The sequence below is a fragment of the Haliotis cracherodii genome, unplaced genomic scaffold (assembly GCF_022045235.1).
Source record: "Haliotis cracherodii isolate W230 unplaced genomic scaffold, xgHalCrac1.p SCAF_36, whole genome shotgun sequence".
NCBI classification, from domain to species: domain Eukaryota; kingdom Metazoa; phylum Mollusca; class Gastropoda; order Lepetellida; family Haliotidae; genus Haliotis; species Haliotis cracherodii.
In genome coordinates this window covers 20,501-36,213 of record NW_027266293.1, presented here as the reverse complement: position 1 = coordinate 36,213, position 15,713 = coordinate 20,501, and the positions used below count along the sequence as shown (strand labels likewise).

The following is a 15,713-nucleotide window of genomic DNA, read 5'->3' as shown; positions in this document are numbered from 1 at the left end:
GTATATATCTCCACAACTTTCGAGTCAACATTCTAAACCGTAACAGGTCATTGTTAAATTTACCTCATACACAATCTATATCTACAGAATGCGAGGGCGGTTGGGTAGCCTAGCGGTTAAAGCGTTCGCTCGTCTCGCCGAAGACCCGGGTTCGAATCCCGACATGGGTACAATGTGTGAAGCCCATTTCTGGTGTCCCCCGCCGTGATATTGCTGGAATATTGCTAAAAGCGGCGTAAAACCAAACTCACTCACAGAATGTGACCTTCATGTAGTTGGGGATAAATGCCATGTCTTTTTTGTATGTAAGAAATATATGCTCTTGAGAAATGGATTTTTTTTACCTACTGTGATATTAATGTAATACGCTTGACAGCTTTATATCTATGTGGTACCCGGGTGGCCCAGTCTAAATAACTAAAATATAAAAGGAAATTAAAGCGCATTTTGGTTTACAGTGATTGAACGTTAACTGCGTTTATTATTTAAATAACTAAAATATAAAAGGAAACTTAAACGCATTTTGGTTTACAGTGATTGAACATTAACTGCGTTTATTATTTAAGCCGCAACTTGGGTTCTTGTATTCACGATGCCAAGTCTTTAACCGTGTACTTATCTAATGCTTATGAGGACATGAATTCTTAGTTGGATGGCAAATATGAATTGGAAATAAATACAATGTATTTTCGTTCTATTTCATTATTTATTTAGTCTTTGGCGGAGGCCTGATACTGACTTTTATTTGAAAGTGTTCCTCTCCTGAATTATCTTTCTGTAGACGTATTACATACTAGAGTGAGTGAGGTGGGTTAAAGACGCTTTGAACATTACTTCAATTACACCACGTCGAGTCAGCTTAATGTTGGAGGAATAGTGACGCATGGATATGGTGCTGACAAACCTAGAAACATAATCGGGGCGAACCGAGATTCGAACCCACAATCATAGGTTTCTGGCGTCCCCAAGGGCGCCACTCTGCACAGCGAATCGCGGCGCCTTAGACAACTGGGCCATCCGTGCCCCCTGTTATTAGTTCACATCATATTTGATAACTGTTGTTACTGTTGATCCTTCACCTGCCACATATTATTCTGTACGAGCACGAGTAAGGTGCTGACAAACCTCCAAACATAATTGGGGCGAACCGGGATTCGAACCCACAATCATAGGTTTCTTGCGTGCCCAAGGGACCCAACACTGTACAGCGAATCGTGGCGCCCTAGACGACTGGGCCACCCGTGCCCCCCTCAGAAACAGAAACAACGGCAATATAGTCGTTGAAATTATAGGAATGGATGACTGAAAATTACTGATGAGACCAGATGTAAGCTCAGCACCATCCGGGTGTCCATGCGTTCACGAAATTCTTTGGGTTAGCAGCAGGATCAGGTGGAGGGTGATCAGCGGGGACCATCTGCTTCCGGTAGTCATCCATCCGGGCTTTTAGTTTGTCAACAATGTCCGGCATCTTCTGTGCCAGGTCGTTATGCTCAGTTGGATCCTCTGAGACGGAGAAGTATATGCTCAATAAATATGACGGAAAGTGCAGGATGGGATGCATACGAATGCTTAATTTGCTACATCAATTAAGCAAAGTTTCATGAGAACTATATTTTGACAAGTCTTATGAGAAATATGTATGGTTTATTATATGCAGATACAGTACTTCACCCACCACGTATATTGTACAGATGAACTGGACTATCTCCTTCAACATATATGGTGGTCACATAAATATCCCTCTCTGTTCTGTTCATAGGCTCGGGCCAGCCATCGGGTCCACCTGGGTAGCCCATTATCAACTTGTAGTCTCCAACCCTGTGAAAAAACAACGCCAGAGGGGTCGGCCATAAAATATTCTGGTTTGGGGGTACAAAAAGACAAAAACCTGTTCACTGAACATGCTGGATGTTCTGAAAAAATATAGTGTTGTGTGTCCTTTCACTGACAAAAACAACTGTATATCTTAAAGCACTATCTTTAAACATATTCTGTCGAAAAAAATAGACAAGAGTCGGTTCCATGCATAACCACTTCCTATCAAGTCCCACCACTGTTTAGAACTATTTGTAACCAAATAATGGTCAGTATCCAGAAATATTGGATAGTTTCTTGTGAAAGTTTTTGGCTCCCGATAGACCCAATCCTTACCCAATTGATTGCAGAGCGAACAACTATACTCTTCAAAAAATGAAACGCAAAGCCAGATTTGTGTGAGGTAGGAAAATACATTTATTCGAGGAACCGTACAAGGCAATGAGCCAAAATGGTGTGGTGATTGTAGTCATCTCAGTTTTCGGTACATAGGAAACGTCCAAGGTGAATGTCAGCTACCATCAATAAAGCGTATGTCCCCCGCTTGAATAGATAGCGGACATCTCCTGTCCATGGAAGAGACGAGTATGCAAATCACATCCTAGGGAATGGTAGCCCACTCGGCCTGCAACGCAAAAGCAAACTACTGCAACGTCTGGGGTTGTGGTTGACGTCGGCGTAGCCGTCCATCCAACAACGTTGTTGTTGTGTAGATAGGCTCTTGTGATCCGTGATGTATGCGGTCGAGCATTGACCTGCTGGAATACACCGTTGCCGTTGGCTGCCATTGGGAGGACGTGTGGTGGGAGAATTTCGTTGGTGTATCTTAAACGGTTTCGTACGGTCTGGTCGGATCAGAGACCATCTATTATATGGTCTCTGGTCGGATATACTGCGCAGTCCGGGTATTTGGGATGCGGTTGAGGTGGCTGTGGTCGTCCTTCACGTAGGTGGCGTAGTTTGATGTAGTGATCTTGGGCGGGGTGGTTACTTTTGGTCCTCCAGACCTTGGCCGATCACGTGTTGACCCATGCTTATGAAACCGATCCATAGTCTTGTGGTGGTGCTGAGCGCTACATTGAAAACCCTGGCTATAGCTGATCGGGATCCCCCTGCCTGCAAGCGGCCAATGACGTTGTTTCTTTGCACTTGAGTCAATCTTGGCATGTTGTTCAACTGTCACTGTTAGATTGACGCAGATGCCAGGCAATCAATAAACCCTGCACTTTAGTACCGTTCATACTGTTGCACGTACAGTACGTGCAGCTCCATGGCCCTTTTGTTTATGCACTGGGTGCGTTTTTACGAATCGTACGTGTTTTACGACTTATCGTTTGCACGTCCTTGTTGTGATCATTTTGATCCGGGAAATTTGTCACTGACACTATAACACATTAAACCTTTTTATTTTGCACCTCTTGGTCCCCTAAGTTTGCTTTTATGGCGAAAAATATTCGTATTGCGTTTCTTTTTTTTAAGAGTATATGTATATTCAAAATATGGCAGGTCGTGAAAATATTATTTCTGTAACCTAACATCAAACTCAGTTACCTGATTCCAGCATGTCCCTCAATTGCTGGTTCAGTATTGTCGAGATTGTAGATAAACTCGGTCCTTGACGAAGGAAGCCCTTTCCTGATGGATTCCCAGTGACTCATACCGTCAATTGACATTTCTGGAAAACAAAATGTTGTAATGTGTTGTCTCACTATTCGACATTGATTCTGAAACCGTATTATGGCATTTGATATCGTCATGAAAATATTTCAGTTGTTTAATGACGTCCTGACCTAGATAAGACGTCATATTACAATTGGTAAGACGGATTTGAATATTTTAACTTTTTCTCGTTACATATTTAACCAACACAAAGAGCATTATTTGGTATTAATACTTATTCGGTGTCAATGAAATTTTAGATATGTATCGGTGGGTAAGACTCTCCAAACAGGCAATCTTTATTACCAGGAGATCCTCCACCTGCTGACACCAATGTTGGCTTCCAGTCTACAGCATGCATCATTCTGTAATTACACAGGTGCTCTTTTTAATATGTTTAGGCATAGAAATCTTTGAGTGTCAACTGGTAAAACTAGTAGGGAATCATTAAAATCAACATAATCACTCCGTTAGACTTCTTACAAAACAGATTCGCTGTGCAGAGTTGCGTCCCTTGGGCACGCCAGAAACCTATGATTGTGGGTTCGAATCACGGTTCGTCCGAATTATGTTTCTAGGTTTGTCAGCACCATACCCGTGCTCGTGGGTTTCACCGAAGTGGTAAACGTCTGAGACCTGCATCACTTGGGGCTTTCCTCCCACATTAAGCTGACACGCCGCTATATGACTGGAATACTGTAAAAAGCGGCGTTAAACCCAACTCACTCACTCAATCACTCTTAAAAACAAATGACAAATTTCCAACATTTGAACTCATGATGATCAGATAAAACATGTACAAACCCATTATAAGTTGTCTTTGTTTTTTTCAAGCCGATGCCATACATGAAGGATGTCCCCCTCGTGCCCCCCTCCCAGATTGTGTGCTTGCCACCTCTCAGAGGCCAGTTGTTGGCATAACTTGTTATAGGGCCGCCGTTCTGGGGTGACACATAATTGGGGTATAACAACATGCAACAGTGTTCCTAAATCAGATTCCTCTGTCCAATCGATAACATATAAGACCCCTGTTAGGCTACAAAAATGTTTGTCGGGCATCGGCGCATCACTTGCATTACAAATCCTGCGTCTGTCATCTTTATTACCAAATTCCACGAGACTGGGTAATTCATGTTTGACCAATGAGTCCGAGTCCAATGTGTGCCCAGTTGTGTTTACTGGTAATTTTGGAGGGGAAAGAATAAGATATGTTACTCCCTTGTCAGTTTTGTTCCCAACCCACTCTTCGCTACTGAGAAAAATGTGCCTGAGATATTCAAATTGGCTTCATTATTATCAATGACTGACCAACCTACGTCGTCGTAAAACTCTGTTTATGTCCTTATCTTAAGATTTATAATGGTTTTCTCTTCCATTTATTTTGTCTTTATTTATAATGTTGAATCACAAAGGATAGTTGGTTTGTTGTTTAACGCCGCACTCAGCAATATTCCAGCTATATGACGGCGGTCTGTAAATAATCGAGTCTGGACCAGACAATCCAGTGATCGATATCATGAGCATCGATCCACCCAATTAGGATCGATGACATGCATCAACCAAATCAGCGAGCCTGACCACCCGTTCCCGTTAGTCGCCTTTTACGACAAGCATAGTCACCTTTTACGGTAAGCATGGGTTGCTGAAGACCTGTTCTACCCCGGAATCCTCACGGGTCGAATCACAAAGGAAGGTGGCATTCCTTACGTCAGCCGTAAACAGAATGAGTGTGTTTTCAAACAGGCCCTTCTCTTTAAGTGCCATTGTCACGTTCCCAACCGCATCGTCAAGGGCCGTCACCATTCCTAGAGGGAGGTCATACCATTACAAACGATGATGTCATCTTCAGGTACTAAATAACATTTGATAACAGATTATTATTGTAATGTTTTTAATGAACGCCATGCTGGTTTAATTGGCTTCCTCAATATGTGTTCTCTGTCCATCATGTTGTTACAATATTATCCCGCTGTTGTTATTAGTGAGTGAGTGAGTGAATTGGGTTTAACGCCGCTTTTAACAGTATTCCAGTTATATCACGGCGTGTCAGTTTAATGTGGGAGGAAAGACCGAAGTGATGCAGGTCTCAGACGTTTACTACTTCGCTGAAACCCACGAGCACGGGTATGGTGCTGACAAACCTAGAAACATAATCGGGGCGAACCGTGGTTCGAACCCACAATCATAGGTTTCTGGCGTCCCCAAGGGACGCAACTCTGCACAGCGAATCGCGGCGCCTTAGATGACTGGGCCATCCGTGCCCCCTGTTATTAGTTCACATCATATTTGATAACTGTTGTTACTGTTGATCCTTCACCTACCACATATTATTCTGTACCAAGTTTATTATTCAGTTAAGGCGGTCTGGTAGCCTACAGTGGCCAATGCGTTCGCTCGTCACGCCGAAGACTCGGGTTCGATTCCCGCCATGGGTACAATGTGTGAAGCCCATGTCTGGTGTCCCCTGTCGTGATATTGCTGGAATATTGCCATGGCGTGAAACCATACTCACTCACTCACTCACTCATTATTCAGTATTGCTTGATAACAGTATAACACTCACTCATTATTCAGTATTGCTTGACAACAGTATAAGGTTGTATACCGAAAGGTCGCTATTACAGTCTAATAACGAAATGTAGGACATAGAAATGGAAATGTAGAACATATAGCTTGCAGCAACTGTTTGCCTACGTCATGATGTCATGCTGGTGTATGAATGTGGAACTACAATTCAAAGAATACAAAAATACCTGAGTATGTCCTGCGACCTTGGTTCATCACACTAGGATACATGTTGAAGTACTCGACGGGAACCTAAATAGAACGAGAACGTTGTCACGAGGCTAAGTGCTTAATGATCCAAATAACTGTCATATTCAGTGATGGAGATAGCAATCATTTCTTTCCTTCGGAAATGAACCATTGAATGAAATTGTCTTACATACATGAAAATATGTTCGTTTCTTTCTATAAGAAGGTGAGGTGAAATGGGGTTTAACGTCACGTCCAAGATTATTGCACTTATATAGCGACGTGCATGTACGTGTGTGTGATTGTGCGGCTGCTTGTACCAGTCCGGACTGATGCCGATTTATAGTGCTAGCTCAATGAGATGCCATGCCGCAGTTTAACATGAATACCCCACTCAGACACAGTATACTGACTCCGAGCCGACCAGTCCTTGCTTTAGCCCCTTAATGCCGAGTGCCAGACAGGGTAACAACAGTACCATCTTTTGGTATGACGCGGTCGGGGATCGAACCCCGGACCTTCCGCTCTCCGGGCGGACGCTCTACCACTAGACGGCGGAGGCGGTCTCTTTCTATAACAAACACACACAGTTCCTTAGATTCAAAGGTGACCCTACCTCCATTGGATCGTGTACGCTCTGATAGGGCAGGTACATAAACAAAGGCTGGGAGACGTTGTGTTGGTGGATGATCTCAACAGCTTTCTGTGCGAATGTATACTGAAAACACAGGCATGCAATGACGGATATCTGTTTCTTGTAATAGTAGATTACACTATCAGTCACTCGATTTATCAAGTGATTGTTATCATGAGCCACGGTCACGCCGCCGGGGTACGATGAAACGCAACAAACCATGTCACCACCCGATCCACTAAGTCGCATCTTACGACCAGACCCCGTGGAGATAGACCCGTGAAGATTCCGGGGTAGAATAGGTCTTCAGCAACCCCGCTTGCCGTAAAAGGAGACTATGTTTGTCCTAAAAGGTGACTAACGTGATCGGGTGGTCAAGCTCGCTGACTTGGTTGATACATGTCATCGATCCCAATTGCGTGGATCGATGCTCATGATATCAATCACTCGAATGTCTGGTCCAGACTCGATTATTTACAGACCGCCGTCATATAGCTGGAATATTGCTAAGTGCAGCGTTAAACAACAAACCAACCAACCAACCCCGGGTTAGACATCCGGGTTAGAACTGGTCTTCTACAACCCACGCTTGTAAAAGACGACTAACGGGAGGCTTGCTGACTTGGTTGATGTCATGTCATCGTATCCCAAATGCGTAGATTAATGCTCATGATGTCAATCACTGGATTGTCTGGTCATACTCGATTATTTAAAGAGCCGTTATAAAGCTGGAATATTGCTGATTTCAGCGTCAAACTACAAAATACAAAATAAACTTACGTCCAGGAGATTCGTGTACAGTACACTATCAGTCACTCGAGTTATCCAGTTATTGCTATTATGAGCCATGATCACGCCGCCGGGCCACGATAAGATGCAACCAACCAAGTCCTACCCGATCCACTAAGTCGCGTCCGTGTTCGAATTGGTCTTCAGTAACCCATGCTTGTTGTATAAGCGACTAACGGGGGGCTCTCTGACTTGGGTGATATCATGTCATCGTAACCAAATCTCGCAGATCGATGCTCATGATGTCAATCACTGGATTGTCTGGTTGCTTTTTCACAGACCGTCGTTATATGGCTGGAATATTGCTGATGGCCTTACACCACAAAATACAAAATACAAAATATATTTACGTCCAGCACAGGTTACTGGGGACCATTCTTACCCGGATTCCCCACAGGTGATCCTTAGTGGGAAAAAATTGTACGACGAACCTAGTTCTCCTAAAATACGTTCTGTTTGTAAGGGAGGATGAGTTAAGTCTGAGCATCCGACCCTTTAAGTGGCCTCTTAGAACAGGCACATGTTACTGGGATTTATCCTAACCTAGACTTCCCACGGTGCGAGCATAGTATATATATTGCGGTTAAAGAAGCAAGAGATATGTGCGCATTCAGGGAATTATTTGTGATTTGCGTGGAGTGCGGTCGTCAAACCAGCTGTTTCCATCAGAGGGGGTTTATTGTGATTTAATAGCCTCTGATTGACCAATCAGAATCGAGTAAATTCCAAATTCACGGTAGAATTGTGTTTAATGCCATTTTGAAACGTATTTCAGTTTTGTTACAGCGTGTCAGCTTGACAGGAAAGCTCAATTCAGCGATTGAAAATGTGTGCAACGTCCCACAGACCATTCGTCACCACTCTCCCCTTTCCGTAACCTGCAAGAAGACTCGTTCCCCTATCGACGAATGTTATGTCCAAAAATACGACAAACCAATCAGAATGCGCGTATGATTTCAAGTTCTTCGTCAACGAATCCCTCAGAAATGATTTTTGATTTTAAATATACCCAAGACACAGTTAAATGGGTTTAATCATGCTGTATAATTCCGCATGTCACGATGTGATTTAAATTTCATCTGAAATATATATAATATATGGGGAAATATATGTGAACCATTACACAACGAGTTGACAATTGTTTTAGGTATGCCCGTTTGCGCTAAGACGGAACCCGGTCACAAAAATGGCTACGAGAGGGGCACGAGTCGCTATTCGGCTTGTCCCGGAATGACACGAGTTGGTCACGAATGCCCACAGACTTGTGACTGTGTGCCCTACACATTGCTGTAATGGCAGTTCATGCACGGAGTTGGGTTGATTTGACCTTCCATGAGATATGGACGACCTGATTGCATTAGCTTATGTTAAATTGGCATGCGTCACTCCTGCGCGGTATTGCGGTCAATGTATTCACGGGTGATAGACCCGGGAGGTATTAATGTTCCTTCTGTAGAAATAATTGAAATAAATCAATCTGTATTTAAAGACAAAACTTGTGTTGGTGTTTGTAGATTGATAATAGAACTCGAGTCGATGGTGTAAAGAGTTACCCCCCTTGCGCGATTCTTTGTTTGGTGTTTCAGTTTGTCAGTTATGAGTGAGTGAGTATGGTTTTACGCTGCTTTTAGCAATATTCCAGCAATATCACGGCGGGGGACACCAGAAATGGGCTTCACACATTGTACCCATGTCGGGAATCGAACCCGGGTCATCGGCGTGACGAGCAAACGCTTTAACTACTAGGCTACCCGACCACCCTTTCAGTCATGGATAAGCCAGGTTTTTGTAGGCTATTTGGTATTTTCTGTAACTGAAGAGCATTGTACAGGGCTAGGCATTTCTTAACATTAAACGGTTATGTCTTGTAATGGGATTGTTTGCAACAAATTAAAAATATGTTACAGCTGAATATTCTCCTTTGTAGTCCCAAGCAGGAAGTTTGTTGTCTCTGTAGTCTAAATATCCCCCTGTAAACAAACAAATGAACATAACAAATCATAGATCTGAAAATATTTTTTTTCAAATGTTTAATCAGCACATCGAGCCCTATGATAAATAAATATGATTATCTCATCATCAACCTAATAGTTTACGTTTTATATCTTTCCTGTGTAACGACCAGTTAGCAATATTCAAGCTTTATGACGATGTCCTGAAAATAATAATCGAGTCGCGAACAGCCAATTCAGTGATTGATATTATGAGCAGGAATCCACGCTGTCGGCGTTGGCTGGTTCGGTTTCATCCAAGTCATCGAGCCAAAACTTGATCAATTATGTCGCTCTTAGGACAAGCAGAGGTTTCGGTTTTTTTGGGTTTGTTTGTTTTGTTTTGTTTTCGTTTTTTGGGGGGGAATCTATTATAACATGGGTTTTGTAGTGCACGTAGTTATAAACTTGCCTAAGCTGTGGTTGTAGTAGTCCTCCTGTGCGTTGTAGTAGCCAAAGAACGTGTCAAACCCTCTGTACGTTGGTGTGCACTCCCACTTGCAAAAACCAAGATGCCATCTGGAACAGGACATACAGTGCTTAAAAGTTTGGAACGTGTTGCCCTGTGTGGTGAAGCGCGTAACATCCGTGATCAGTGTTGGTTTATTTATTGACTTATCTTTGTTTGTTTGTTTGTTTATTTGTTGTTTAACGCCGCCCTCAGCAATATTTCAGACGCGTACGGCGATCTGTAAATCATGGCGTCTGGACCAGAGTGAGTGGATGAGTATGGTTATACGCCACCTTTGGCAATATTCAAGCAATATTCACGGCTGGGGACACCAGAAATAGGCTTCACATATTGTACCCATGTCGGGAATCGAACCCGGGTCTTCGGCGTGACGAGCGGACGCTTTAACGCCTAGTCTACCCGACCACCCCAGTCTGGACCAGACAATCCAGAGATTTTCATGAGCATCGATCTACGCAATTGGGATACAATGACATGCATCGACCAAGTCAGCAAGCCTAACGTTAGTCCCCCATTACGACAAGCACGGTCGCCTTTTACGGCAAGCATGGGTTGCTGAAGACCTATTCTACCCCGGATCTTCACGGGTCGTCCTGAACACTGAGCAGGCTGTGTCGTGTTCAAGGTGCTGAGGCTTCTCTGGACGTACTTGCCAACCATGTGGGTAGCATAGCCGAGTTTCTTCAGTTCCTGTGGCAGTAAGGTGTAGTTGAGAGGCACACATGCAGAGCTGTTGGCGGCAATATTTAGGTGCTAGAAATTGAAATTCATATGTTCTTTTAGTACTATTGGAAATATCCGTAAATGGAGGCCCAGATGGCCCAGTCGCCTAAGGCACCGGTATTATAGGTTTCTGGTACGCAGTGGTCAACATCCGAGACTTGCATCACTTCGGGATTTGCTTCCACATCATTATGATACACTCATGTATAGTGAGTGAGTTGGGTTTAACGCCGCTTTTAACAATATTCCAGTTATATCGCGGCGTGTCAGCTTAATGTGGGAGGAAAGCCCCAAGTGATGCAGGTCTCAGACGTTTACCACTTCGCTGAAACCCACGAGCACGGGTATGGTGCTGACAAACCTAGAAACATAATCGGGGCGAACCGAGATTTGAACCGACAATCATAGGTTTCTGGCGTGCCCAAGGGACGTAACTCTGCACAGCGAATCGCGGCGCCTTAGACGACTGGGCCACCCGTGCCCCCACTCGTGTATAACTGGAATACTGTTCAAAAGCGGCGTGGAACCCCACTCATATACTAAATCCATAAAAGACAATGATATTCTACAACATTATTTGGGTTGAAAAGTAGTATCTATCATCCCGTGAGAATGAATGAGATAGTGTTTATATCCGTTAAGGGGGCACGAGCCAATTATTCAGTGCATGTGACAGTATCTTCAAATGGCGGACCATACAATATATCCTATATTGACGAAAGAGTTGACACGGTTATATTCAGGGCTAGAAACATCATTTTGGCCAAGAGGTTGATAACATATTAACTGTAACATTAATTGCTTCAACTTTGTTTACACTATTGGCAGCTACAACATGATACTTTGGAAGAAGGTCGTTACGTAGGTCATCGCAAAACGGGCTTTCCATTCAAGAGCAATATTCGGAAAAATACAAAATGTACACAATCTTTCATTGCGGACTTTACCCATCTTTCTCGCTTCTTCAATTAAATGTTTACATTAGACCAACAGAATTTACACAATGCAATAGGATAGGCTTAAAACGAAATAGTTTACCCTTAACATCGGAGGTCAATTATTTAAACAAAAGACCACTCCGAGACACCGAATCGTCCCTTGAGAACGAAAGAACTACATCACCTGATTCACACCACTAACACACCAATTTGTTCACGAGTCCGATTTTTAACATGACCGGTATATTTAAAAACAACTGTACTTGGCTACCACTCAGCACATTTGTGTAAAATATAATGACATTTGTCTTGTTTGATTGTTGTTTAACGCAACACTCAGCAATATTCTATCTATATGACGGCGGTCTGTAAATAATGGAGTCTGGACCAAACAATCCACTGATTGACATCATGGGCATCGTTCCATGCAATTTGATACGATGACATGCATCAACTAAGTCAGCGAGTCTGACCACCCGAAATCGTTAGTCGCCTCTAACGGCAAGCATTGGTTGCTGAAGACATTTGGTACGTGTCTCAGATATGACTCTGTGTCATTAGAACGCCGTGAAGATATCTGGTAAGAATTTGTTTCCCAGCAACTGGGGTCTGGCTCGGTTACTTGGTTGATTGCGTGTCATCGTTCCTCACAGTATCACTGTTCGTATGGTCCAGACGCGACTATACACAGACCGAAGTCATAGAGCTCGAATATTGCCGAGAGTGGCGTTACAATTAAATAACTAACAACTTCTTAGGACACACGATTGCACACATGACTTAAAAGGATTTTTATTGGTTTTATATCATGTACCAACATCTAAATGGTTTATCATAAAGGCAGCTACTTACTTGCATGCCGACTTTGAAAGGAAACATTCCACCCATAAAGGTAGCTACTTACTTGCATGCCGACTTTGAAAGGAAACATTCCACCCATAAAGGTAGCTGCTTACTTGCATGCCGACTTTGAAAGGAAACATTCCACCCATAAAGGTAGCTACTTACTTGCATGCCGACTTTGAAAGGAAACATTCCACCCATAAAGGTAGCTACTTACTTGCATGCCGACTTTGAAAGGAAACATTCCACCCATAAAGGTAGCTACTTACTTGCATGCCGACTTTGAAAGGAAACATTCCACCCATAAAGGTAGCTACTTACTTGCATGCCGACTTTGAAAGGAAACATTCCGCTCATGAAGGCAGTGCGAGACCTACAACACAATAGATGAAAGAAGACGGAAATAACGCTTAATAAATATCAAATATGGATATCATCTGTCAAGCTTTGGGGAACATGATCTAGCCACAGTCAGTTTTATTTCTTCTTTGAATAAGCATATTATGATACTTGTAAAGCCTATGCAGATCATTAACTAAATATGAAAATATGAGTTTGGTTTAACGCCGTTTTGAACAGTTTTCTAGTTATATCACGGCGTGTCAGCTTAATGTGGGAGGAAAGCCCGGAGTGATGCAGGTCTCAGACGTTTACCACTTCGGTGAAACCCACGAGCACGGGTATGGTGCTGACAAACCTAGAAACATAATCGGGGCGAACCGGGATTCGAACCCACAATCATAGGTTTCTGGCGTGCCCAAGGGACGCAACTCTGCACAGCGAATCGTGGCGCTTTAGACGACTGGGCCACCCGTGCCCCCTTGAAATACGAATAACAACTAGTGACATTATGGTGATATGTACAGAGAAGCAGAATGGATTTGACTGTTTACAGTGGTGGGTATTGTTGGTAAACAAATTGTATTTACGGGCTACAGAAAGGCTGGACATAGGCGCTCTCGAAGATGATCCCTTCTGTAGCCAGTTTGTCGATGTTTGGAGTCTTCATGTTCGGGTTGCGGAAACCAACATCGTTCCATCCTTTTTGCAATTAAAGTTGCGATTCATTTAGATACATGTATGTATTGACACTGAGATATGACATTTTAAAACCGCATCGTTTAAACCTGATATGAGTGTCTCGAGAACACCAGGTGTAATTGATTTTCCATGATCCCTACACATAATTTAAACTGCTGGTTTGCCCCTATTATTAAGTTTAAACCCTTATCGTTTGTATACTATGGTGAGTAAATGTGTTTTACGCTACTCTTTTCAATATGCCCTCAACATCCCGACGGAGGAATCCAGAAATGGACTTCCCACAATGTACCCATGTGGGGAATCGAATCCCTGCTTTCAGGGTGGCAAGCTCACGCCCTCTGGGTAAATCTCCTATTGTTCTTTTTGACACACTTTAGAAGCACCTTCCCTACACTGTGACTAAACTGTATCAGTATATCTGCACATTGCCGAGAAAAAAACCTCATTCAGGCATAAAACTGGAATGGCGCCATTGAAGCCATTATACTTACACTAGACACTCTCCAATCTGTACAAACCTCCACTTGGGTTAGTTAGTAGCAAAATTACCCGTGAAGATTCCGGGGTAGAATAGGTCTTCAGCAACCCATACTTGCCATAAAAGGCGACTATGCTTGTTGTAAAAGGCGACTAACGGGATCGGGTGCTCAGTCTCGCTGACTTGGTTGATACATGTAATCGATCCCAAATGCGTTGATCGATGCTCATATTACAATCACTGGATTGTCTGGTCCAGATTCGATTATTTGCAGACCGCCGTCATATAGCTGGAATATTGCCGAGTGCGGCGTTAAACAACAAACAAACAAACTTGTTTTCCAATTCGTAAATAAAGTAAATATTAAGACAGAGCAATGCAGGATATCCAAGACTATGCAATCCATTGGACGCCAAAACAACACAAAGCAGTCAACATACTGAAATAAATATTCAACTCTTTAATTTATTCATTGTTCAGATTATATTTTCAATGACATCAATCTCTTAATGATAAGCATATCAATAAGACAAGACATCCACACGCCCTTTACAAACAAAATAGAAACAGGAATATCGGAAACCATGTGTTTCTGGATAAAATTATCTTAAACAAAAGATAAAATCATTTAAACTTATGTTGTATTTGCAAACCATATTTTGTATTCTTGAGTCAATGTATGGCTGAGATATCGCCGATGCGACTTAAAAGGTTGACTTACTAACTCACTCACTAACCCTAAATATGAAATATGACAAGGATTGATGCGTTAAACTAGCTCACTCACTCACTCACCTAAATCATCTGCAACTATAAAGACAATGTTGGGGCGTTGTGTTGCGGCACAGGACACAAGAACCAAGAGGAACACAAGGATGTTCGCCTCCTCCATCACTTTCCACTTCGAAACAGACCTCACATCAAAAAACGTGATAAAACTTTTTATATGCTGATCGTGTTTATCAGGTGGCCTTCACCCACTTATCGAATATGCGAGATAAGTCTAAGGCATGTGACGTTCACGTTGCAACTAGACTATAGGCTGGGACTGCATGTGTGAGTCTGGTAACATGCGATGTCTGGGGTGTAAGTAAAGCCTTCCCATATTCACAAGTGAGTGAGTGAGTATGGTTTTACGACGCCTTTAGTAATATTCCAGCAATATCAAGGCAGGGGACACCGGGAAAAGGGCTTCACACATTGTACCCATCTGGGGAAACGAAGCCGGGTCTTCAGCATGACGAGCCGACGCTTTAACCACAAGGCTACCCGACCGCCCCGATTATGGCAAGCATTATGGCACTAGCTGTATTCTCTGGGAATTTCTCAATTTCTGGATCTTCTTCGCATTATTTATACAGATGTTATGTCCCGTGTAAGACATCCTGATAATAGTTACTTCTCGTCATTTGTGGGAGTAAGACAAGGCGAAAGCCTGTCGCCGATATTGTTTTCACTTTTTATTAATGACATAGTCAAAGAAAGAGAATGGCCGTTTGGCCACTGAAGCTTAACATTGTGGATTACGGACGGGATATTGCACGATGACCATTGAGGTAACGCAACACGA

General features: G+C 42.9%; 1 protein-coding gene across 1 annotated transcript; it reads right to left on the bottom strand.

Moving 5' to 3' along the window:
* Positions 1-1,274: 1,274 nt before the first annotated feature.
* LOC139477836 (arylsulfatase B-like) lies at positions 1,275-15,035 on the bottom strand. Its single transcript, XM_071260254.1, has 14 exons — positions 14,939-15,035; positions 13,551-13,662; positions 12,943-12,994; positions 10,767-10,870; positions 10,058-10,164; positions 9,560-9,624; positions 6,848-6,949; positions 6,231-6,294; positions 5,185-5,282; positions 4,282-4,418; positions 3,784-3,842; positions 3,370-3,493; positions 1,679-1,821; positions 1,275-1,506 (listed from the first exon to the last, which is right to left on the bottom strand). Exons 1-14 carry the CDS (start codon positions 15,033-15,035, stop codon positions 1,334-1,336), a joined length of 1,437 nt encoding a protein of 478 aa, XP_071116355.1. The 3' UTR covers positions 1,275-1,333.
* Between the last annotated feature and the right edge of the window lie 678 nt (positions 15,036-15,713).